The 23,066-nt window shown below is 45.9% G+C and overlaps 1 protein-coding gene across 18 annotated transcripts in view; it reads right to left on the bottom strand.

Annotated features, from left to right (window-relative positions):
• Positions 1–23,066, bottom strand: part of WDFY2 (WD repeat and FYVE domain containing 2) — a 72,662-nt gene that overhangs the window by 4,582 nt on the left and 45,014 nt on the right. For 9 of the 18 annotated variants that reach the window (XR_007508033.1, XR_007508031.1, XR_007508039.1 and 6 more), the window contains exons 4-13: positions 22,291–22,345; positions 14,692–14,842; positions 12,558–12,670; positions 11,592–11,718; positions 9,545–9,650; positions 6,139–6,240; positions 4,481–4,611; positions 4,028–4,136; positions 3,129–3,353; positions 1,015–1,450 (exon numbers count right to left, since the gene is read on the bottom strand). Coding sequence is in view for 1 of the 18 variants with exons in the window: in XM_049816095.1 (XP_049672052.1) it covers positions 3,324–3,353; positions 4,028–4,136; positions 4,481–4,611; positions 6,139–6,240; positions 9,545–9,650; positions 11,592–11,718; positions 12,558–12,670; positions 14,692–14,842; positions 22,291–22,345 (924 nt within the window). In the remaining 17 variants the exon portion in view is untranslated. Of the gene's footprint in view, positions 1–1,014; positions 1,451–1,730; positions 1,813–2,230; positions 3,354–4,027; positions 4,137–4,480; positions 4,612–6,138; positions 6,241–9,544; positions 9,651–11,591; positions 11,719–12,557; positions 12,671–14,691; positions 14,843–22,290; positions 22,346–23,066 lie in introns of those variants that run through there. The other 9 variants (XR_007508043.1, XR_007508044.1, XR_007508045.1 and 6 more) reach the window with 6 other exon arrangements.

Genomic DNA, 23,066 nt, shown 5'->3' with positions numbered 1-23,066 from the left:
TACTTTTCCTTTTACCTAAGTATATTCAGCTTTAAAAGACTGAAGGTTGGGGCTCAGGTTGATGTTCCTTCAGCCACCTGGAACTCAAGCAGCTCAAGTCAGCTGCCCAGGCACTGTGTATGTGACCAGCGCCTGCCCCATCACCCACCTAAGTGCTACAGATATTCTTCATTTTAAAGCCAAAACTAGCAGGTAGATGCTCTGAAGAACATTGCTCCCTCCCCCAAGGAAAGAGCAGCTAAGAGAGAAATGAAAATCAATTTTTCTAAAGCAAAGAGCAGAAGGCGGCCAGCATTGTTTGCACGCCCCTTGGCACAGCAGGAGATACCACTAAAAGCCTGCTGCTGCACTTCAGCAACCCTGGGGAAAGGGGACCTTACTTCGTTTGAGTGCATGGGGGTGTGGGTGTGTGGGGGGTGCTGCTTAGTTTACATCTGTACCAAAAGACATCCCCCCAATAATACAACTAATAGCACAGATTTGTTATTCAGCAACTAAAATAGAAAGAAAAGGACCAGGCAACAGGGATACCTTTTTGTGCGGATCTAGAAGACAGAAGAAACTGAGGTTGTTACCCCAACATAGCAGAACAGGAAAGCAGGCATTTTAACTCTCCCAACGTCAAAGCCTTCTTGTTTCATTTGGGAGGTAAAGGAATTATTGTTTGAAGTAGACACACCTCTTTTCCCTTCACATCTCTACATTATAGCTCTTAAGGTCATAGCAAAGGGACAAACTTCCCTTTCCCCCTCAGCTTCCTTTTCAGCTTATACCAGTTTCTAAGCCAAGACCAGTTTGTCCTGAGACTGCAAGACAACCCTGCTGGTAGTTCAGTCAAAAAAAACAGCAAGGGAAATTTTGCAAAATGGATTTGTATACGCAACATCCACCCATAAGAAACACAGAAACCACAACTCCTTGGGAGAGAATGCGGGGGTGGCCAAGAGTTTAGTGCAGAACAGTCCCAATACACCTCGCTCCCCAATTTAGTCTCCTTTGGAGTCAGTTCCTCACCTCTGTTTGAACGTTACGTGTTCAAAAGGACTAGGCGTTGACCCGGGGGCAGATCCTCAGCTTGCTGACTCCACCATTCCATCAGTGTAAGCGCAATTCATGCTGGAGTCCCAGGCTTGTTGCGACCGCTGTCTCCTCAGGAACAGAGCGCTGAACAGTGATTTAAGTGCACTTCAGTGCTCCTGTGTTTCTGCCACCACAAGAGATACTCTCTGCAGAGCAAAGCAAGTCAGGTCTTCGGCCAACAGGCCCTGAGCCCAAGGTAACGTGGACCAGCACAGTCCAGCAAAGTTTCATACATCTTCTCCAGCTGGAGTGAAATATTGGCAGGCAACTTGCTCATCTTGGATAGCTTTGTCAGCCAAGAACACTTCAGTCATCAGAAAACATGCACAAGGTGTAATGAAAAGCCTTCCAAGAGGAAAAAAGCATCTAGCTTCCAGGAGAGAAAGTGGGAGGACTTAGAAAACAATTAACATTCAAGCTGGAAAAAGAATCTTTTTAGTGCTGTGTGAATTATATTTGAAAATATGCTTTAAAATATGCTGCCTAGAGGGGAACCAACAACAGGCTGTATGACCAGGAAAGCCAAGGTGGCATCATTTCAGAGAACATGACTGCAAAATGCTTAAGCACAGTTTACAGAATGTTTGAAAAGACAAGTTTCCCTGAAAATACGTAGCAGTCCTGCAACACACACATGAAAGTCCACTCACCCTTTACTCTGGCAGCTCACCAGTCTAGAATTAATGCCATGGATTGCGTTAACCTTTTTGTTTCCCCAAAAGTGAACTACTGCTGGGCAAAGAAAGGAGAAGCTTTATTTTCTTTTGGCATTATCACTCAAGCAAAACCATAAAGCTTCTCTAGGTAGCAATGTGCTCTGTAGTGGTAAATATCATGGCCTCCCTCCTTCAGAGGGGAATATTAAAGTCCAAAATGGGGCAAGACTGAGCACCACTGACATGCTGTCACAGCAGCTACAGACCATGAGGCCTGCTTAAATAGGAGATGCAGGAAAGCCCTAGTTCTGGTCTGCAGTTCTGTTCTCTACACCAGTATCTTTGAAGCACATGAGCAACAGCGTGCTAAAAAGTGAAATGGATTAAAGGAACAGAGGGTTTACTCTTCAGAGAAGAACCCTTTTGGAAAAAAAGGGCTCTTTTTGTTTATTCGTCTTGACAACGTCCTTCCAAAAAGGTAATTTGGGTCAATCCAGGTTTTTAAATAATTTTTATTTTTAAAAGAAACCGTAAAATATGACAACAGGAGAATGGGCGTCATTCAGCAATATCAGTTTCTGTTCTATATATAGAGGAAATTAATAAAAAACATCAGCATTTTAAAAAATAAATATGACTAACCAGGAAAATCAAATTCATCTTCAACAACACAGACAGGTATAAATGCTGAAATGTTGCTGCACAAGGTAGAGGTAGAGGTAAACCAGACTTTTCAGACCTAGACCAGTTTCAGATCTGCCCGCCCCCCCTCTCCCAATGCACACTGTCCCAAAAGTTCCTGTTGCCAATAATTTAATTTGAATCAGCCTGTCAGCCTCATCAAACTCACAGAGGTCTGTGTGCTCCTCGTAATGCTCTGAGCTGGAAAAGTATTTCAGCTTTTGTAGAAATTAGTTGCTAAGCAACCTGGCCCCCTGGTTTTGCAACTTGTGCAGCAAGAAAAGAGGCGGGAAGCTGGATTTTAGCTGCTACAAACCAATAAAATGCTCTCTGGATGATGTCTGCTAGGACAAGTAAATGGTAGAGCCCTTTTAGGAATTGCAATAGTCCATCAGCTCCTCGGTGATGCACCCAGAGAACATGCAACACCATGCCTCGAGTTCCTCCACTGGAGAGAGAGCATGGTCAGCAGAAACATCCCAAAACATCCCAAATCAATAGGTACTCGCTGCAGGGAGAGCCGATTGCCTTACACAGTATGTTGATCCCGAAAACTCACATGGTAAGATGCAACCCAAGAACCCTCTGTACAAAGCAGCAAGTTTGTTGACATAGTGAAATATAAAAACTAAAAATTGCACCACACACGGATTTTCCAAACAAACTCAAGACAACCGGTCAGATTGTACAAACCATTAGTTAAAAAAATACCTTCTTGTATATTTTGAGAATAAGTGGAAAGAGTCTTCGTGCAAATGTTCAGCCTTGATCAAGCAGAGGACGTAAAATCGTTGTAAACGCATTAGTTCCTTTCTGATCTGCCATATGCACCCAGCGTTACCTATCTTCTGCAGTATGATTAGGGTTAGGAAATCTGTTTCTTCTGTAAGTTCCACTGACGTACCATCAAGAAACTACTGGTGTCATATCCCACAGCTGTTAATATAATAAAATATAACAACATAGTGAGTGATGGTAAAGGATAATAAAATGTAGTATATAATGTCATCTCTAATAATTAGTACTTTTTTTTTTTTTTTTTTTTTTTTTTTTTTTTTTTGCTTAAGAGAGGTTACATAGTTAGAAGTGGATGCAGCAAGTCTGAAGAAGTTTGATTTCATTTTCCAGCACTCGCATCAGACTGGTGGAAGTTGACCAAATGACATTCTGTATGTCACTATGCTTTACCCTCAAGAGCCAGGTTCACAGCTGGCCTTGAGAGAAACCAAAAACCCCATACTATATTGCTAACTTGAATGATTAGCATAGTCATAACACATAATGAGTTTGTGTTGGTTTTTTTTTTAATTATTCAAGCTTTGCTATAAACTTACTCATTATTCTAGCTATTTCTTTACCTAGCTGCACAAACTGAGATTCACTGTGTTGAAATACAGTTTGTCCCCCCAGAGAAAAAGCTACAGTGAGCACTTGTCTCAGCCCCTTCAGGCAGTAACTTCACAGACCAAGACCTCCTTGGTCCTTATTGGGCAGAAGTCCATCAGTGAGAGGTCTCTAGGTGGAAGAAAGCAGGTAGGACATACCTGCCACCACACGGGAGTGGAAGGGGAAATGAGATACAGGAGCTAGAGCAACCTCCTCACTCCTACCTTAATAACCTTGTCTGTCCCTGAGGTCAACAGCCATCCCCTTGTGGCATCAAAGTGTACGTGAACGATGTTGTGCTTACTGTCGTGGAAAGTGGCTGTGGGCGCCCGCCTAAAGAAAGAAATCCAAAAATCAGCAAAGGGTGTGATTGCAGGATTTTCCCCCAAAATGTTCCCTATCGAGGAAATCAGTATTTGGATGCTGCTGTGAGTCATTAATTCAGCAACCTCCCTGTAAACTCCACTTTGAGACCTTTCTGGCACGAGAGGAGCAGAGGTGGAAGCCTCGCTATCCCTCCCAGTTTGGTAGGCACTGCAGAGGCTTATCTTGCTGAAACAGCCCAGGGACAACCCCGCCGGGCTGCTCCCTCCCGGAGCCTTGCATCTGCCCAGGCTCTCCCAGATGCAGGAGTTTTGCCCCACTCCAGTGCAAGCCGGCTCAGCGTCCACACTTACTCTTCATCCGTGATGGACTCGTGACAGCTATCGCAGACCCTCACTTCGAACTCGAACCCCATCAGCGGGATGGAGGAGCGCTTGGAACTGCATTTGCCGCAGACGGCTTTCCCACACTTCCGACAGTGATGCTATAGGAGACAACATGCAGAAAGACATCTTCAGCCACAAACCCAGGTAGGTCACTGCTCAGGTCCCACTGGCTCTACCATCTCGCTCCAGCAAGACCCAGCTGAGGCTGCAGCAAACAGGAAAGTGACTCTTCCAAGGGAGATGAAGGAAAACAGGCAAGGACTTCTTCCCCCTTAAATGGGGTGGGGGGGAATCTTACTTTTTTTCCCTTCCTCTGCTACCTGGGGCAAGCAGCAGCTGATCACTAGCAGGGATGCTGGGAAGAGGCAGATAAAGCACCACCCAGGCTAGGTGGACTCTACCTCTCCCCCAAGCCCCAGGGTGACACCATACACCACCCAGTAAATTATCACTGCCTCCACCGCTTGGCTTCTATGGATGTAGCTGTGGTCAGGGCTTCTACGCTGAGCGTGACCAGTGTTACAGGGGGGTTTCAACAGGGTAGAAGGTGGAAGAAAGAAGTCCAAGCTGTTCTCTTTTCAGTAGCACAGCTAGAGATGAAAGGACAGGACAAAGAGCCCCGCTACGCACCCAGAAGATGGTCCCAGCCAGCCGGGCATCTGCTTCAGGGGCTGGGAGCTGTAATTACCCCCGTCCCTGACAGTCTCTCTTTTGGGGCATAGGGGATGACACCACCACTCAGCAGCACATGACACATTAAAACATCTCCAGGTCAAGGTAGGACAGGGCTACATTAGCATAGCGTCATTCTAGAGTCCCATCCCAGCCTCTAAGTGTAAACACCTACCATCTAATCATCTTGGTCAACTCCTTGGGCCATTTTCAGCCCCAGAAGCACTAGTGTTTCTGCATTTTGACGCTACCCGCCTCATGTTCTCTCATGCGCTGGCTGCATAGAACTGCGAGGCTGCCTCACCGGCCACAGGACAGCCAGGCTCTGCAGTGACGAGCGTCACATAAAGAGAAGATGTAGCTCTGCTCTGCCAGACACCTGACTTCTCCAAGCTCCATGAGAACATCCCTTTCAGCACTTTGACGCCCCTCTCCCAAAAGTCTGTGATCCGCAGCCCCCTCCCACTGGGCAGGAAAATGCAGCAGCATGTTCCAAGCAGACCAATAAGCCTTTTCCACTGCAGCCTGAGCAGTTACAGATGTTTACCCAACCTCATTGAAAACAGCTTTTGTTCCAGCACAGTCTCCAAAAATCAGCTGCAAAATTCTATCTACAGCACATTCAACTAACAATAAGCAAAATCCCACATGACTAAAGCTACAGAAGGCTCAAAAACAATTTACTCAGCCCAAGGCCAATTACACGCATTTGCTATTGGGGGGGGGGGGGGGGGGGAGGGGAGAAAAAAAAATTAGAAGAAGAAAAAGTGTGTTCCTTCCGACCACAAAACCAAGCCTCATCAGTGCTAAGCCCGCTGTCCCACTAATGAGCACTCAGTGGAAGAACAAAGCGCAAGTTCTCAAGGCTTTAGGGGAAAAAAAGGTTACCACGATCTGTTATGAGAGAAAAGCCTAACTGCACAATGTTAACACAGCGAAGGACGCATACAAACCTGCCTGAGGCCTATTTTCTTACTGTCCCACATTTGCTTGAAGTTCCAGAAGAAAGGCTGGTCACATTTTTGACAGGAGTCACTATCCAGCCACTCTGGGGTCTGCAACACACACACACATAAATGCAAAGTGGGAGTGAGCAACAAACAGAAAAGCTTCCAATGGGGCCTAGAGACAGGACAAGAAAGATGTATTGGGGTGCGGTAATGTGGCCAATTAAACTTGATTAAGAATCCCCATTTTCACAAGATGCCATTTTGCCTGTTCCCTGAGATGTCTTTTTTGGCTCAGCTCTGAGCCTTCAAGGACACGGGAGGAACAATTCTCACCCAGATCATGAAGCAGAGTTCAATTATAAGACCACAAAAATAACGCAGGAAGAGACAAAGCCTCCCCCACCTCTCCAAGTCTGGAATTAATCATATAAAAATATTCTGTCCTGTCTGGACAGCATTTACCATCTGCTAGTGCCTCTGGTGGGAACTGGGGGCAATTAGTATTTCCAATTGCCAAGCTACTCATCTGGAAGGAAGGGGAAAGTATCTGAAATACTGATGTGGTTTTGTTATTTTTCTTCTTTCTTTCTTTCTTTAATACTGTAAGAGGCGTTCCTGCTGTCAGAGGTATCTGGGCTACAAATCACACATAGCAGGGAGAAAGATGAGATTCACCTGAAAAAGCCTAAAACCGAAACCAGCTCTTTTCCCTGCTTTTACACAAAGGTGATGGAAAGAACGTCGTCTACTTCCTAACACAGTGCATAGTTTTGCACTCATGCTGTGGATGAAGCGGGTAAGAAGACTTAAAGAAAGAAAATATTAAAGGCATTTCTCTCTCCTGCAGCCAGGTTTTGCTGTGCAGTGTAGCATGGACCAGATGCCCTGTAGGGAAGCAAGTCTTGCCAGATCCTGAAAGAGCTCAAGAAATGCCTGAAGTGGCAGGGGGGCACGTGGAGGGGGCAGCCCATCTCCTCCCCTACATTTGGGTCCCCGGACACTTGTCTTGCACTGGGCTGCTGGAGGACACGAAGCACGTCTCCCCACAGTGTTTAGGAAACCCTCCAGGGGACATGAGACTCAGGAAGAGTCTTGGCTCTTGATGACTCTCCAGCTGGCTGTCAGTCTGTCTGTCCTAACCTGGCCTAGCAAGACCGACACTCCTTCCCAGCAGATGACGACTTCTCCTTTCTCTGCCCCACCAGGACAAGAGGTCAGCCCAAAGCCACTGCTGGCAAGCAGGTCCATCCTGTCCCTGCAGCAGGACAGCCCTGCCAGCGCTGCCTCATGTTCCCAACTAGCCCCACCAACCACACAAGATTAAATAAACACTAAATTAGGTTTAATATTTTGTGAGGAAGTGCTATTGGCAAACCGTGGTTGTCTTATCAGAGCCACTGGCTTCTTACATGCTGCAATTTAAAATGGCAAGAAACACAGCTGAGGCTGAGATTTAAAAATAATACAAAAGCCAAGCAAAGGTAAGGTAAGGTTGATGGAGACCCTCAGCTCCCAGGATAGCTTTGACCCCCAGCAATAAAGCGACCACCTGCTTCAGCTTCTTCTGCCAGTTACTCTGAAGGCAGTTCATTCTGCTGGGGCAAATCCTTGTCTTTTCTACGCACAACAGTCTTTCTGTTTAATGCCTACAGATTTACACCTGCGTGTGTAAGTTTTCATCGCTTAAGCATCTGAAAACGACAGATGAAGATGACATTTTGCTTGTGACAAGTAACCGCTTTGTAGTCAAATAGAAACACAGCTTCTACCACCTTTCAGAGGTTGTTGCCTTATAGCTTTTTAAAAACAGAGATTAAAATAAAGAATCAAGGGCTAAAATGGCAGACTTCACTCTAATGCAGTCTCACAGATGTGGGAAAATCTGATAGCATGAAGGTGACTACTGAGCACACATCACATGGAGAGAACTCTTAAATGCAGGCAAAAATGCCAAAGCCAAAATCCAGAGGAAAATGCTCCAGGACCCCAAAGCAAGGTTTGGTATTAAAAATCTCAAAGGTTCATGTTTCAGGAGTGGTTTAGCACCATGAACACCCTATTGCACTACTGATAACAAGCCCACATAGCCATAGTCTGACAAAGCAGCGCACCCATTAGCACCTGCTGCTAAGCTCTCATTTAGCTAATTATATTTCTCCTCCACTTTTAAAACCAGCCTTCTCACAGCATTGCTGCCTGTTTTGCAGCCAGCCAGTCTTAACCCTTACTGTAGCCTTTCAAAGGCAGCAAATAAATAAAGGTTTTCATTTCTGGATGTTTGAGTTGCAGCAAAAATGAAACATCTGCTGGGAAGGAGGAAGCCACTCTGCTTTCGTTTCACTGTTGGAGCCGATGACATAATTGGCCATTAGATTAGCAATTAAAGAGAGCCAACTGGAATGCTAATCCAGATAAAAAAGGGAGCTCAGTTTCTGGCTATGCCCATTTCAGTAGTTTTTTTAAATCCAATTTTCCACTTAGCTTTCCTCCTTGCTCAAGGGAGACACACACAACCTGGGGAGGCCAAAACCCTTGAGAACCAGCAAAGCCGGTGAAAGCCCATGCTGCCAAAAGCCTTGCTCACACTTACCCACTGCAGGGGCTGGGGGTGCCTTCCTAACCCCTGCAGGAACAGGGCAGAGGTTTGCCGTGACTCACGTTACCAGGATTTGCCAGGCTGCCGAGCAGGGCTGATGCCTGACTCACTCGGCGCGGTGCTCGCTCCCCCTCTCTGAGTCAGGTCTCAGCAATTGCCAAGCGGAGGCTGCTCCCACAGCACCGAAGACCCGGGGTGCGTTTTTGCACCCGCTTGCATTCATAGGCCACGCAGCACAAAAGCAATTAGGAGCGCGTGGGTGAAATCTAACTGTCTGGATCGGCAAAGTCATTGTTTGGCCTGCTTCTATGTGGTTACACCGGAGGGAAGCAAGACCGAGTAGCGGGTGAGATTGAAGCCCTAGTTAAATGTCTTTTTAGCAAGAACAGGAAAAAACCCCCTGGGTTTCAGGTTTCCAGAGATGACAAAGAGCTTTCTTGTTTTGTTTCCTTAAAACCCCCTAATAATTATCAACCCATCCATTTACCTCTGAACTGATAATGTTTCTCACGAAGTCCTGAGAAACAAAGCAGAACATCTCACACTACCCTCCTTAGATGATGTCTTTCAGAACAGTAATGTAAAGGGTAAGAGCTGTTTAGCAGCCTACTTAATATGCATTTTCTGCCAGACAATTTCCCCTGTACTAGATTATCAAAGGCACAGCATAATTGCTGTATAACAACTGGAGCATGTCCAAAAACATTTTTAAAGCCTAGAATGATCTTGCTCAGGTTGAAAGTTGCACATTTTAGAAAGGCCCCTTCTTCCCAAGACTGTTTCAGACCAAACCGACAAGAACTGAGTATCTACCTCCTGCCTCTCAACATCCATGTTCCAGACGACAATTCCCCCATCTGCTCCACAGGAGATGAGCTGCCGAGTGTGGTGAGCGTAGGAGAGAGACTGAACTTTATCGCTGAAAAAGAAACAAGACAGTTACTAATCAACCATCTATGTCTAGTACACAAGTAAGCATAGAATATACAATAAAGCAGTATAAGCCACTTGTTTGCTCGTATGTTTCCCTCTCCCCTCAGTGTACGGGGCATCCATCAGATGCAAATCCATCTTTGCGGTCCAGCTGGGACCAGACCAGAGTGTGGCCCATCTGGGTGGCATCCACAAAAGCAAAGACCTGTTCTGATAACTACTTTTGCTGCTCCTGAGACAGGAGGTCCCAGATGCACTGGGAAGCCTGAACAGACCTGCAGCTCCAGCCCTTTCCAAAGGCACATCTAGATGCATAAATGCAGCCCTGGTAAGGTACCTTTCTGTCAGAAAGTCAGGAACAACTTTGTCTTCATAAATCTCTGCAACATCTAAGAATGAAGCGCTGAGAAACTACTGAAGATTTTCTTTCAGCACTAACAAGCGTAGAGAGTTTCAAAAATAATATAGGAATCACTAAATTGCTCCTAAGCCTTCCCAAGGTAAGGCGGAAGATTTAGGTGCTTTTGCTTCTTCTTTTAAATTAAAAGCAACATGGGAGAAATAAGTCAGTTTAAACCCCCAAAGCCGTGCTCATTCTTTCATAAAAGAAAGAAAACCAGGCCTCATCTCAAGCTATTTACAACCAGGGAAACAAAGACCATACAACACTGCTATAGAAAAAACCCCAAAGTTATGGAAAGACAGTAAATAAGCATACAGCAACTGGAAATAACCCACAACATTTGGTTTTCTTTGCTACCACCACTGGTCTTGTCTATCCAAAGGACTTCCACACTAATGCATATTCTTGTGCACGTGGCTACATTTCCAGAGGGGAAGGTGTTTATGGGACAGTTTGGTACAACACAGTCTGCCTTCCCAGCGCCTGCCTGCCGACGCCAGCGGCACCATCAGGGGAAATGTTTTTTACGTCCCTTAGGACCAGGTCTCTATGCTGTACAGTGCAAGCCAACAGCCATGCCACAGATTAAGATCCAGAGGCTAACTTCATATTAGGAGAACTAATTTTCACGTCAATAAATCTAGCAGCAGTGCATTAGCAAGCACCACTGGTAGGGTACGAGGGTGATCTGGGAATTTCAGCAAGAGCTCTGCAGTGCTCTGAAATCCCAGCAGCATCCAAATCACTCAGCAGAGCGCGGCATCGTTGAGAAGAAACATATGAATATGTAAGAAACTGTTAGACCAAAACCACCGTGAGATTTTGCCTCTCCAGACCTGAGCCTGGCACAAAAGTCCCACATACATGCACTCCCAGTACACTGAAACAAACTTGTTGCATTGCCAATACTAAAAGGCTAGGAGGTCATTGCAGCTAGAGCCATTCTGACCTCTACTCAACATCCAGCACAGGCTTACTCTTCTTCAAAAGACACCTACTATGCCACGCAAATGTGAGGTCTGTACGTGCAAAGATGAAGCCTCTTTGCATTGAGGAGTTGGTGAAGGCCCCTATGGGTAAAGCACATTACCTACAGCCTGAATTCTAAGTAAAGTGGCTTGGAAAAAGTTAGCGTGGAGGAAAAAAGGAATAATTGTCAAGCCTGATGCTCCCTCTAGGGGAAGGAAAGACCTTGACACCTAAAAAGCAAGAATTTCCCTGCAGCTGTTCTCATTTGAGGGCCCTCCTCTTTCCAATAAAGGTGCAGGCTCTGGCATAACACATTCAGGATTATAGATATTGTGCTTTCCTTCATCACCTTTTGTAGCATCTCAAACCAGCCTGTGGGCCCAACGCTGAAAAACACTACAAGCAAGTTACTTCTGTTGTATATGGACCACAGGGGGTCACAGATACAATCTTGAGGCTTGTGAAGACTGTAACCTTTGAGCTGTTTGTTTCCCAATGTGGCTTCTACCTTTAGCTTTTCTCCCATGAAAGCAGGAGGAAGGGCTTTGAACATACTTATGTCCTTGCAGCTCGATGGCTGTTCCTTTTCTTCCTCCAATATCCCACATTATAATGGAATGATCAGAACTGCCCGAGAATAAAACTCGCTGTATTGGGTCCCAACAGAGAGCAGTGACACCACCTGAAACAGGAGATGCACACAACAGTCATTTCATTACAGAAAGTGGAAGAAAGGAATGTAGCTAAACATATAGAGACATACAACCAAAAATAGGGAGAGTGATTAAAATGCAGGTCTCTTTAGCAAAGGCCATGCAGCCACTGTACTTGCCAGTTGAAAACTTACAGCCTAGAAAACCTACTGAAGCCCCATCCTGCTCTTCTGTGGGCAGAGGGTTCTGCTGCCACTCACATAGATGAATCCACTGAGTGGTAAAGCATGATAGAAGGATGATCATGGTGTGACTACACAGCTTTTCATCTCCATCATTCCCAGGAGATTACAAAAGAGAAGTGTGGAATATTATGGGCATCTTCACACTATCCCAGCACGAGGACTGAACTACTGTGTGCTACCTTGTGATTGAGCTATTAGCGTTCAAACAGAGGAAGGATATGGAGAGAAAATGCCAACTGCCATTTCTTCTCTTAGACGGCAGGATCACATCCCAGGGTTGCTGTTTTTAAAGTGTGATGAGGCACAAGTCCCAGCATGGATCTTCCCTTGAGGAGCATCCTTTTCCCCCAAGAATTACCACAACTTGTTCTAGTCTTACTCTGTTCTAATTAGCAGCTACGGATTGGGGCATTTTCTGCCATAGAATTTTTCTGACCTGAAGTCCGATCACTCTCATTTTTACCAATAAAGAATAAACTTCCCTGAGCTGTAGTGACCATTTAAGGTCTATCTCCCTTCCATGCTATGCACTGACACAAGCCATCCTAGTGTTTCACAGGAGAGTCAAACCATCATGACGCTGAGCATGATGAAGGACCAAATTGGGTCTCCTGAGGCCTTACCTGTGTGTCCCTTAAATGTTGTAACAAGGCTACAGGACTCTTGCTCTAGTTTGAGTATGGTCACTTGCCCAGAGTGATCACCAACAAACACGTGCCGGGTTTCCACATCAAATCTGATGGGTAAATGCTGAGGAAAATACATTGCTTATACAAGCTTTGCATTCCTTTCATGACTTGTTAATTCTTTTAACATAAGTATACTGCAATCTCGTGAATAGTGCTCCAGTCTCAAGGAGGTATTCAGAGTGTCCTTTTAGGGATCAAGCTCATACCTGTGCATATTAATAGTGCAGTCTCCCTGAGTAAAACAAAGAGTGAGAAAAAAAAAGACTATTCCAGAGGACACAATTTGTGTTTTTGTTATGAAACACCTTTGAAGCAGCCCTTTTCCATGAACAGAGGAGTCATCTCCCCAGGCTTTCTAACTTAGGTGCTAGAGTTAGATGGTGTACACTCTCTCTTTCCCTTCCCAAAACTGTATAAAATAACTATTACTAGTTTTCTGCTTGTATTGGGTTTGTGTGGCAAGGTTTTGGTAGTGGGGGAGCTACAGGGGCGGCTTCTGTGAGAAGCTCCCAGAAGCTTCCCCCATGTCCTACAAAGCCAGTGCCAGCCGGCTCCAAGTCGGACCTACCGCTGGCCAGGACCGAGCCCATCAGCGATGGTGGTAGTGCCTCTGAACTGACTGGCAATAAATTAAACTAATTTCCCCAAGTTGAGTCTGTTTTGCCCATGACAGTAATTGCTGAGCCATCTCTCCCTGTCCTTATCTCGACCCACGAACCTTTCATTCAATTTTCTCTCCCCTGTCCAGCTGAGGAGGGGAGCGACAGAGCGGCTTTGGGGGGCACCAGCATCCAGCCAGGGTCAGCCCACCGCACTGCTTCTTCATTGTAGTCAAGTTTATGAATACAATGAAAGGGTATTGTTTTATGTCATATTTGGGGAAGTGTCAGTGACATCAGGTGCATCACACTTCATATTCTAAACTGAATAAAATCTGGACTCATTCAACCACCTACTGGAACCACCTAACTGGACAGATTCTGACCTCTTTCCACTTTAATTCCACATTCAGAGTCCATACTGGATATTTAAGGAGCAACTGCTTAGCACTGATTTTATGCACACAGGACACTGGGGGAAAAACCCCCACGTTCCTGGTACTGCCAAGCTTTTTGCAATATTTGTCAATGATTCTCCCTTTTCCTGCCCTCCACCAGCATGATCTGATGACCCAAATTAAAGGGTCCTCCAAAATTTTAAATCACTCAAAATGATCCATTCTTTAGAGAGATTTAGGGAATACAGGACAAATTCCTGCATCACACTTTCAAAAGTCTTTATCATTTAATTAAAAATTAAATTTGGTCTTTATGCTATTTAGACTGGCTGAATGACCAGATGATACAAAGCAAGTCCACGTTCAGACAGTAAATTTGTGTCAGTCGTACTTCCCATGAACTAGTAAAACACACATCAGCTATACCGCATACACTACAGGGCACTAAAATTCTGTTTATGCTAACCCCTGGTTTCAGCCTAAGAGCTCATACTTTTCCACTTCCCTTTTCATTTGCAATAAAGCTGAATTAATATTTCTTTTATTGTCAGGCAGCTGGGGCAGCTCTAGGTGAATAAGCCACCTGAGTGCCATTTCTGGAGCCATTTACTCTTTAGTTAACCCAAATTCCCAATACATAGTGGGCTGTTCCAGAGTGAAGGACAAGTACTCATTATTTTATATTAAAGTCATTTAATTTTTACCATGCATACACACAGGCCCACTGACCTGATCACCGACCTACTTTGCTACCATTAATTCTTAGAAGAAAGCATGCACTGCATGTTTAAATGAAGGCCCTGTCCATATTTATTACAATAGCAGACCACAATAGGTTGCAGATCGCCCATTGTTTTGCTCAAAATGCTTAGACCTAAATATGCCACTGCACATTAAGGAGACAAAGCAAGGAGAACAGACAGTTTTTAAAATTGGCTTTAAATAACAGTTTCTCTCACAAAGCACTGAACCTATACACAGCACAAAATTTGGAGGACAACTAGAAAAATAAACTAAAAGGGCTGTTTGAGTACCAAAGAGAAGTAAAACTGAGAGTTCAGCAAAGGATACTGCAGGCCACAGGCGCCTGCGCTGGTGCGGTACCCTCCCAGCCGCTGGCCGCTCTCTGAACAGTGCCACGTGAAGTGTTTGTCTTGTCCGGTGCTTAACACCCACTCCATCTCCAGGACGAAGAGAATCATCATGACCCTGCTTTGATGAGCTGAAAATGAAGCAGACAGACACATAATCGCATAGTGGAGAAGGACACAGGGGCAGAAGACCACTGCAAATACCAACTGCATCCAACTGCTCCGCTCCCTACTCACCCGCTCACTCTTCCCTACAGAAGAAGCTGGTGTTTAATAATCCTGCTGACACGAGCTACCACGCCAGCCTGTAAGATCCCTGCTCTGCACATTCAGCGTTTGCTTGAGAAAGAGCAGAAGCAAGACTTAATTCCTTCCATGCCTACTGCAGCCATTTATCTGCTACAGTAGCACAAGTCTTCCTTCCATCATTGTATCATCACCAACAAAGCTGCCATTGTGGAAAGGACTCTGGGCTCTACTTAAACTTCTTTTGAGCTGGTCTTATGACAGAAGTGCAGATGCCTACGCTGCTGCTCCTCCTGCTGTGAGGTCTGGTGGATTTGAGCTGCAGACTGTGGTACCCCAGCAGAATGATGAGTTATAGCACAGGCACAACCCTGTACCAAAGGGACTTTTTAGCATTGCATGCAAACCAGCTGAAAAGGACATTGGAATAAAATTAAAAGAAAAAAAACAACCCCCCAAAAAGATCACAGCTGGGAAAGATGAATAAAACAGCTGAAGGAATACATTTCTACTGCTACCTAAATAAAGCCATCCAAGGCTTTTCATTAAAACAAGGGAACTCAGGCTTGCACAGACGGTTTTTTGTATGAATGACCAGTGGGCTTGGTTGTGAAGTGCCAATTGAGCCGACTTTTTAATAAAACAAGTGGCTGGAAAGACATGCAGAATTATTCCCAGCTGTAACTTCACAGCAAATGCCATACTCCTCAATCTACAGCCCTACTGGTTTATTACTGTTCTGAGACCTGGCAACATGTGCCGCACAAAGCAGGCTGCTTGTATTTGTTTGTGTAAAAGCTGACACGCTGGAAAGATTAAATATCTTTGGAAGCTTAAAAACCAGCCTGAAACCTCTGTTTGAAATGCAGAGAAATTCCTCAGAACCGTATGGGAGGATTGCTGCCTGCCCTATACAAATATACAGCACAGATGAGAGCTGTGTTCAAACCCTACGAGGGGGAACTAGTTGTAGCAAAGAAGAGGAGGCTTGCACAAGGCAATATTTGCCCCTGATCCACACTGCTTTTTAAACCCAGATTTTCCCTGCGGAGAAAAATCAATAGATGCATTGACACAAGTTCCCATAACTGCGACTGGCAGCTAGACCAGTTTACAGTGTCAGACATGAACTGTGCCCAGATTCTTTCACCCTTACCCATAGAAGAGCCCAGATTTTGGCTTTCGTTTCTGCACCCTTTTAAACTCCGGGTTTGTAATCAAGATAGAAGGATGGGGACCACCCAGGAGTCACTTGAGCTCTTTTAAACAGATCCTCTCTCCTCTCCAGTTTTCTCTGGGAAGAAATTCAGTGACCCCATGGTCTTGCCTTTACCTATCTGTTGGTCTCTCCGGGAGCACCCGCACTAGCCACGATGGGATGTACGCTGCTACAAGCACCTGGTGCGCTCGTATACGTGTCCCAGGGGCTTGTGTGCACCAGCAGTGCTGCAGACAGACCCACGCACTTCCACAGGGCGTGCAAAGCTGCCTCAGATCAGGCTGCTCAAGGCCTGTCCAGGAATGTTTTCTCAGCACGTGGCAACTGCTACTGCTGGTGTCAGCTCCCCATGGTTTGAACTGGCCGTGGGGATAGCTGGCACCAGCCAACTGCCCTAAATCTCCTCCTAAAACTTCTTCTAAAAGGCAGGGCTTGTACCTTTTGCTAGAAGTACTGCCTGTGGATGGTGAGGCAGCTGTCTCTGGCAGGTAAGGAGTAGACATTAAAGAAATGTGTGAGGTGGGAGGGGTGCACATGATAGCTTTGCTTATCCCCAAGAAGAGCTTTCAATTCAGCACTCCGTTGCCCACCTGCAAGTACCGCACGTTTTAGCTGGTGCCACCCCACACACACTGATGGCAGAAATATCTGAACCAAGTGAAAGAACACAGTGGAAATCATCTAAGTAAGGGAGGAAAGAGAGGACAAATGCAAGTAGGGAGTCACTTGTCATTTAGAAGGAATTTGACCCACGTAAGGCTTAAAGCAGCAAAATGTCAGAAGGTTGGAAGCTGGCAGTGGAGCAAGGAAGAGGTCTGGGCCCTAGGATTAACACAGGTTCAGGGTCGTGAAGCAGCAAACAAAAAGCTGGTCTTTCATCCACGGCAGGCTTGATCACCATTTGTGTGCAGAAAAAAACGTGGAGCAAACACTTCCAAAGCTGCTCACTGCAACAACAGCAGGATGGAGAATTGGGGATGGAGGATGAATGTGGTCACAGTACAGAAAAAGCCACAGCAAGCACCAGGCAAGAGCAGATCTGTGTAAGCCACCACGAGAAGAGAGCCCATGTGTGTGGGAAGATTACGCTGTGCAGAAGGTAGAGAAGCAGCAGACAGGAGAAGGGAGCAGGTCCATCTGCAGCTGGAGGGTGGGAGGGAGCAGGGGGGCTGCACTCCTGCTATGAGAAAGCAGCAGGGAGCACCGTGCAAAGAGCAGGTTGGAGAGAAGATGGAAGGGTGCCTAGAGAAAAGAGACTGCAGCCAGGAGGTGCACGCCGAGACGTCAGCAGGCAGAGCGCAGGGGAAAGGAGGGTCTGTGCTGTGTGTAAAGGCAGAGGTCCGAGAAGCACAGCCAGTGCATGGCCACGCACAGTGCAGGGCAAGAAGCTGTGCTGGGTGAAAGGGAGAGTTACAACAGTGAAAAGCAGCAGCAAACACCGAAAGAGAGGTGGAAGTTAGGAGTAAGAAAGAAAAGCTTAGCATGTGCAAGAAAAGCACAAGAGAAGAGGCTGTACATAAGGGAAAGCAGAAGTAAGGGCATGGCGTGAGCTGGCCAAGGAGGCAGGGGGACACCCCCAAAACAGGCAGGCTGCAGAAAGCACAGGGCAGAAGCAGGTCTACAAATCCTGCTTGGCAGAACAAGCCTGTGTTAAATAAATTTTAAAAAACACATAAAAAAAGCAGGAGCTGTTATATCATCCAAAGGGGCCAAGGACTGGCAAGGTGCAGTTGCAAGAAGCAGGGTGGAGAAAGCTGTGCCGAGTGGGAAGAGGCAACAGCCATGCGACAGGACCAGCCGGTGAGGGGCTGGAAGCCGAGACTGCTGACGGGGGGAAGGGTTTCTTCAACACCCGCAGTCTCGCAGGAATGCAAGAGGAGCTGCCCAGGAAAAGAGGTCAGTATGAGCGGAGGTTGTCCACGCCTGCAGCTGGTGCTGTGGCCGAAGAAGGGGGGACGGTGATAGTTATGAAAGACCGACACAGAATGAAAAGTTTAATTTCCCAGCACATCCCAAACGGCACCGTTCAAACGTCTGCACTACCCCTCCCCAGACGAGGGAAGGAGTTAGTGCCTGTAGGAGCCCAACGCCCCGTGACCCACCCTGGAGTCCTGACTAACACTGCGTCACATCCCCAATCTCTGTGTTTTGATCCCTTTCAAGAAACAAGATTTCGCAACTCCAGACGCAGCGTTGCAGCAAAACTTCCACGGAGCATGTCCAGCCACGTACGCTGCTGGTGCCGGGCCACCATATGACACTGGACCTGGCCGCAGACCCCTGCCGAGACCAAAGCACAGCCTAGGCATGTGCTGTCATTCTCCACCACTAGCAGATCATTTGGCAGATATATTCATGGCCTTTCAAGACACAATTAACGTCCTTTAATCACTACAGCAGCTTCAGCTACTTATAATAATACTTTGTTGTGGGAGACAATCGACAGCCCAGCAGTTGCTGTGCAAGGTGCTACTTTTAAGAGCACTGCTGAACATTTACAAACAAAGCTAGCACACACAAAACCAGCCAGCATAGCTAAGGCTAAAGACCCTTGGTAGGCTAAATAAAATTATTTACTCCCCCTAAAATATTTTTAAGGAATACAAAGGCCTTACTTGAAAACTTTAAACAAAACCAACACTTCCTAAAAGTGAGACTTTTAACAAATGAACCACTAGAAGGCCACCATCCCCAACAAAACTACATGTTCCTTTTTAATGATGTTTTTCCCTGCCTCAGGGCTTTGCCAAGGTGCTTATGCCAGCCCCTGCACCTCGGTATGGCCACATGAGGAAGGCGTACTACAGGAATGGGATTGTGGAGGGGAGTCCTCCTGGACCAGGTGAGGAAGGTTCATCTCTGTTAGATCATGACATGCCTACCCAAAGGACTACGCAGCCCCTCCGTGCATATTCTCCCAGAGAGCATGGTGAAGATGAGGCTCTTCCCTCCTTGCTGTGTCCCAGCAGCACCACCGGACTCTGGCCCTAGTGACACCCCCAGTAAGCCCAGATCCAGTGCCCTGGATGGAGGTAGCTGTAGCAAGAGGAGCATGGAAGTACCTACTGCTGTACAGTCCGATGGAACTGCAGGAACCCGTGACTCAAAGCAGCTCCCAAGAGCATCTCACTTTCGTGATGTTTCCCCAGCACCCCAGACCTCCAGTATGGGTTCAGATGAGCCCAGGGGAAGTGGTGGAGGGGGTGCCGGGCTCCCCCACCCACATGTAGTGTGAAAAGCGGAGAATCAGGGAGCACGTCTCTATGGATGGGGGTGGCGAGAGGCACTGTGCTGCGAAGCAGCAGGCAGCCTCAGGTCATGGGTGCACTGCAAACAGCAAGGAATCTCGTGCTTTGTCTTCCTCCCTTGCTTCATCAAAAACCTGCCTGCTGCAATTGCCCCTCGGGACTTTGGGTGACACTCTCTAGTGGAACTCAGGCAACTCAAGACTGTCCCTGGGTTGCTGTAACCTACTCAGTGCCATGTCATTTCTGGTCTGGACAGAGGAGTGGCCCAGAGGGATTTGTGTAGCTCAGCATGGGTTGCCAGGACTGCTGGAATGCTGGGCAGAGCGTGCCTTCATGCGGAAGCTCTCCTCCATCTCCATGCCCTGCCTGGCTGTGTTATGGCAGCTGTCAACTTCTGTTCCAGGGAAAATTTCCTACCGAATCTGAATGGCCCTTCACTGAGTCTTGTCCCTCCTGTAGCTATGAATTGGGACTGCCTTTCCCCCCTCTCTGGTTGCCATCTCCATTTGCAGCATTAACAGCAGTCTGGCTTTTCCTAAGCCAGCAGTGGGGGGAGAAAAAAGAAAAGAAAAAAAAGCATCTCCAACAGTACCTGAGGGCGTATTTTTCCAAAACCAAACTTTAGCCCATGTGGCTGGCAGTGTGCAGAAAGCAGAACACCAGCCCTAATGGTTCTTTATCGGGGGGGATTTCTATACAGACACCCACACACAGGTGAATCTGGGGTATCCCAGCAGCCTTGGGATCACCACACTTTCTGCTCCCCAAACTACGTCACTCGCACACTGTCACTATTTTTTAAATTAGGGGAATGCAGTTTTCATCAGCTTAAACAAGAAAAAGACCAAACATCAAACTCTGAAGGTGAGGGAGGAAAGTGGGGCAGGGGCTCCGTACCCGAAGGACACAGCAGCAGCGAGCATCACAGGCACTGGCTGAAGCGCCTGAAGGCAGACAGCGACCGCTGTCAGTGTTCGCTGTGGTTTGGGCTAGAACCGAAATGATGCCTATTCTGGGCACAAGTATTGCTTCTCTTGCCCTAAAATAAGTCCACAGCTTTCAAATAAAATATGCTAACGCATCATCTGAGAGTCCTGGCACAAAATGACCAGAACTGATCAAAAACCCTCATGCTGAGACTGGCAGTCTAGGAATGTGACTTCAGTTGGGACTGTGGTCAGCTGTACTGCCTCTCTACTGATGTTAATGGACCTTTATTAGAGTCATCTGTTTTCCAATATCTGGGGGATGCCATCTGAAGTCTTGGGATTCTCCCACAGGACAACCCATGGAGGTTCTCCGTGGCATCTTCCTATCCAAAGGCCTCCTCCAATGCTCTGCAGCAGCAGCACATCTGGCACACTGCAGCAGAAGGCCATGAGATCAGCCTTCATTATCCTTAATTTTTTTCTAACTTTCTGCAGGGTGCTCCCCAGGCCTTGGGTGGGCTGCCACAGTCAACTGACTATTCTGCCATACTGCCAAGATATACATTCCCCCCTTCCAAAATTTTCAGGCTTTTCCCTGAAGAGCTCGGCAGGAAAGGTGGTCTCATGCATATCTTGTTCTGCATATGCAGAAGAAAAGACTTCAGCTCACCCTTCACAGGTTGTGATAAGCCTGCAAGCCTGAATCCAAGCATACAAATGGATGAGCTAATAACAAAGGGGGCTACAGACAGTCAGTAGGACTTTTCAGAGCAAGGAGCCCTAAATGTGAAACCTAGGTGTGTCAAACTTTGGTGATTGTGGAGCAATCACAAATTCGGATACTAAAGACTTGTACAGTCAGACTGCAGCAATCTTATTTAAGATTCACATATGTATTTTATCATCACTGGATATTTTTGTTCAGGTTTTACAAGCTAAGAAAAAAATGCAGGCATTCTAGCTTAATTTTACAACACACCAGGCATTCATGAAAGAACTGAAGTAAAAAACTCAAAAGCCAATGCATGTTAGCCATGCTCTGCAAAAATCAAGATTGTCTTCATACCTTAAAATCTAAATGTTATAAAGCAATCCCCAGAGCCTCCATTTACAGATTTAAATTATCCTGTCAACATTTCAAGGTATAAAACTCAAAATATATGAGTAAATACATATTTTAAAATGGCTTGAGATTTCTCACATACAACATGTCAGAGGCTTCTATACAGAAACATGATGCCTAGCATATAATATGATATGATACTGTATAATATCACACCACCTCTTAGTCTAACAGCAAAAGAGATACAAGAATAAATTATGACATGTTATTTGTTACCTTTATAATAATGCCTGTCCCAAGCAAAGTGTCCTTTAGAGGTTTGACAAGGATAAATAGCTAGGTTTCTTAGAACATCAAATTAGTGAATACCAGAATAAAATTAGAAAAGGTATAGATTAGCATTTCTTGACCTTTTACTATGACAGGTATTCACTGATAATCTTGAGATTACTGAAGCCGACAGTTACTGACATATAACCTAACCCCAAAAGCTACAGACCTAAATGCCTCAGCCCTAAAACATGGGTTAGTTTCCTCAGTCGTTTCATTAAATACACTGGATTACTAAAGATTAAAAATTAATACTCCTCTTCCCCAAACGTGGTCTGGATTTTGGGCAGTTTGCTGTCTAGAATGATATTCCAAAGGAACATTTAAAAGGAAAAACAGAACATGAAACAGCTCTTTAAAAGTCTTGTAATCTCAGAACAAAGCACCTTATTGATCTATTGATAAAACCAGCATTTACGTTTAAAAAAAAAAAAAAAAAAATCAATCACTGTAAAGGAGACTTCTCTCCATTTGCACTCCTTAAGAGAACATTAACAAAAATTAATGACAATACAAACCAATTAACACGGATCATGGTTCTTACCCTGGTAAGTTTTCACTAGTGTCATCTTGTTGTAATCTTCTGATAAAATGAATTCCTGAGGGAGGGGAAAGAAAGAACAAAAGAAACAGTGCTTAGAGATGCAAAGCATTTGAGTGTTTTCATTTGAATTTGTTACCAAGGTAAACTCTCCCATCTTTGCAAGCATAGCCCTGTGTATACCTTTGCTAATTTTGAGTACCTTCATCTAAAAAACTAAATTATTTTACTTTTTAAAGCTGCCTAAGAGACAACATCACAAGTGCTTCTGAACAGAACGGTGGAGATAAAAGAGGAACTATTAAAAAAGAAGTAAAAAAAAACCTGACAGGAACGTAAGAGCCCCTTGAAGTTGCTTGGTCCAAACTAGGTACCAATAATCCATGATAGGAATACATTCTTTAAAAGTCTCTCAGTGCTTCGGATGAATAGAAACCCAGACTTTTTCCCACTAGTGGTTAATGTTTATTCTGGTACATCACAAGCAGACTTTCTTGTTTTGCTACTGCTTTGTTGCGGCTCGCAAGCCGTTGTGCGTGGGATGGAGGGTGCCTTAGCACAGGCTGTGGCTGCCTGGGCAGAGATGGGTGGTGTGACCCAGCCGTCGCGCTCCTGCGGCCAGGCAAGAGCCCACACACCCATGGGGACCGGCTCTGCAGTCCTGCTGCCTTGGTGCTGCTGTTTCACCGCCCGTATGGCTTTTTGCACGAGGCAATGATGAAAACAGCAGCTAAGAGTCTGCCTGGCAGCCTCAGCTCCTGGAAAAACCCATGTGGCTA

This window comes from Accipiter gentilis, chromosome 13 (genome assembly GCF_929443795.1).
Source record: "Accipiter gentilis chromosome 13, bAccGen1.1, whole genome shotgun sequence".
Classification (NCBI taxonomy): domain Eukaryota; kingdom Metazoa; phylum Chordata; class Aves; order Accipitriformes; family Accipitridae; genus Astur; species Astur gentilis.
This window is presented reverse-complemented; position numbering and strand designations above follow the sequence as displayed.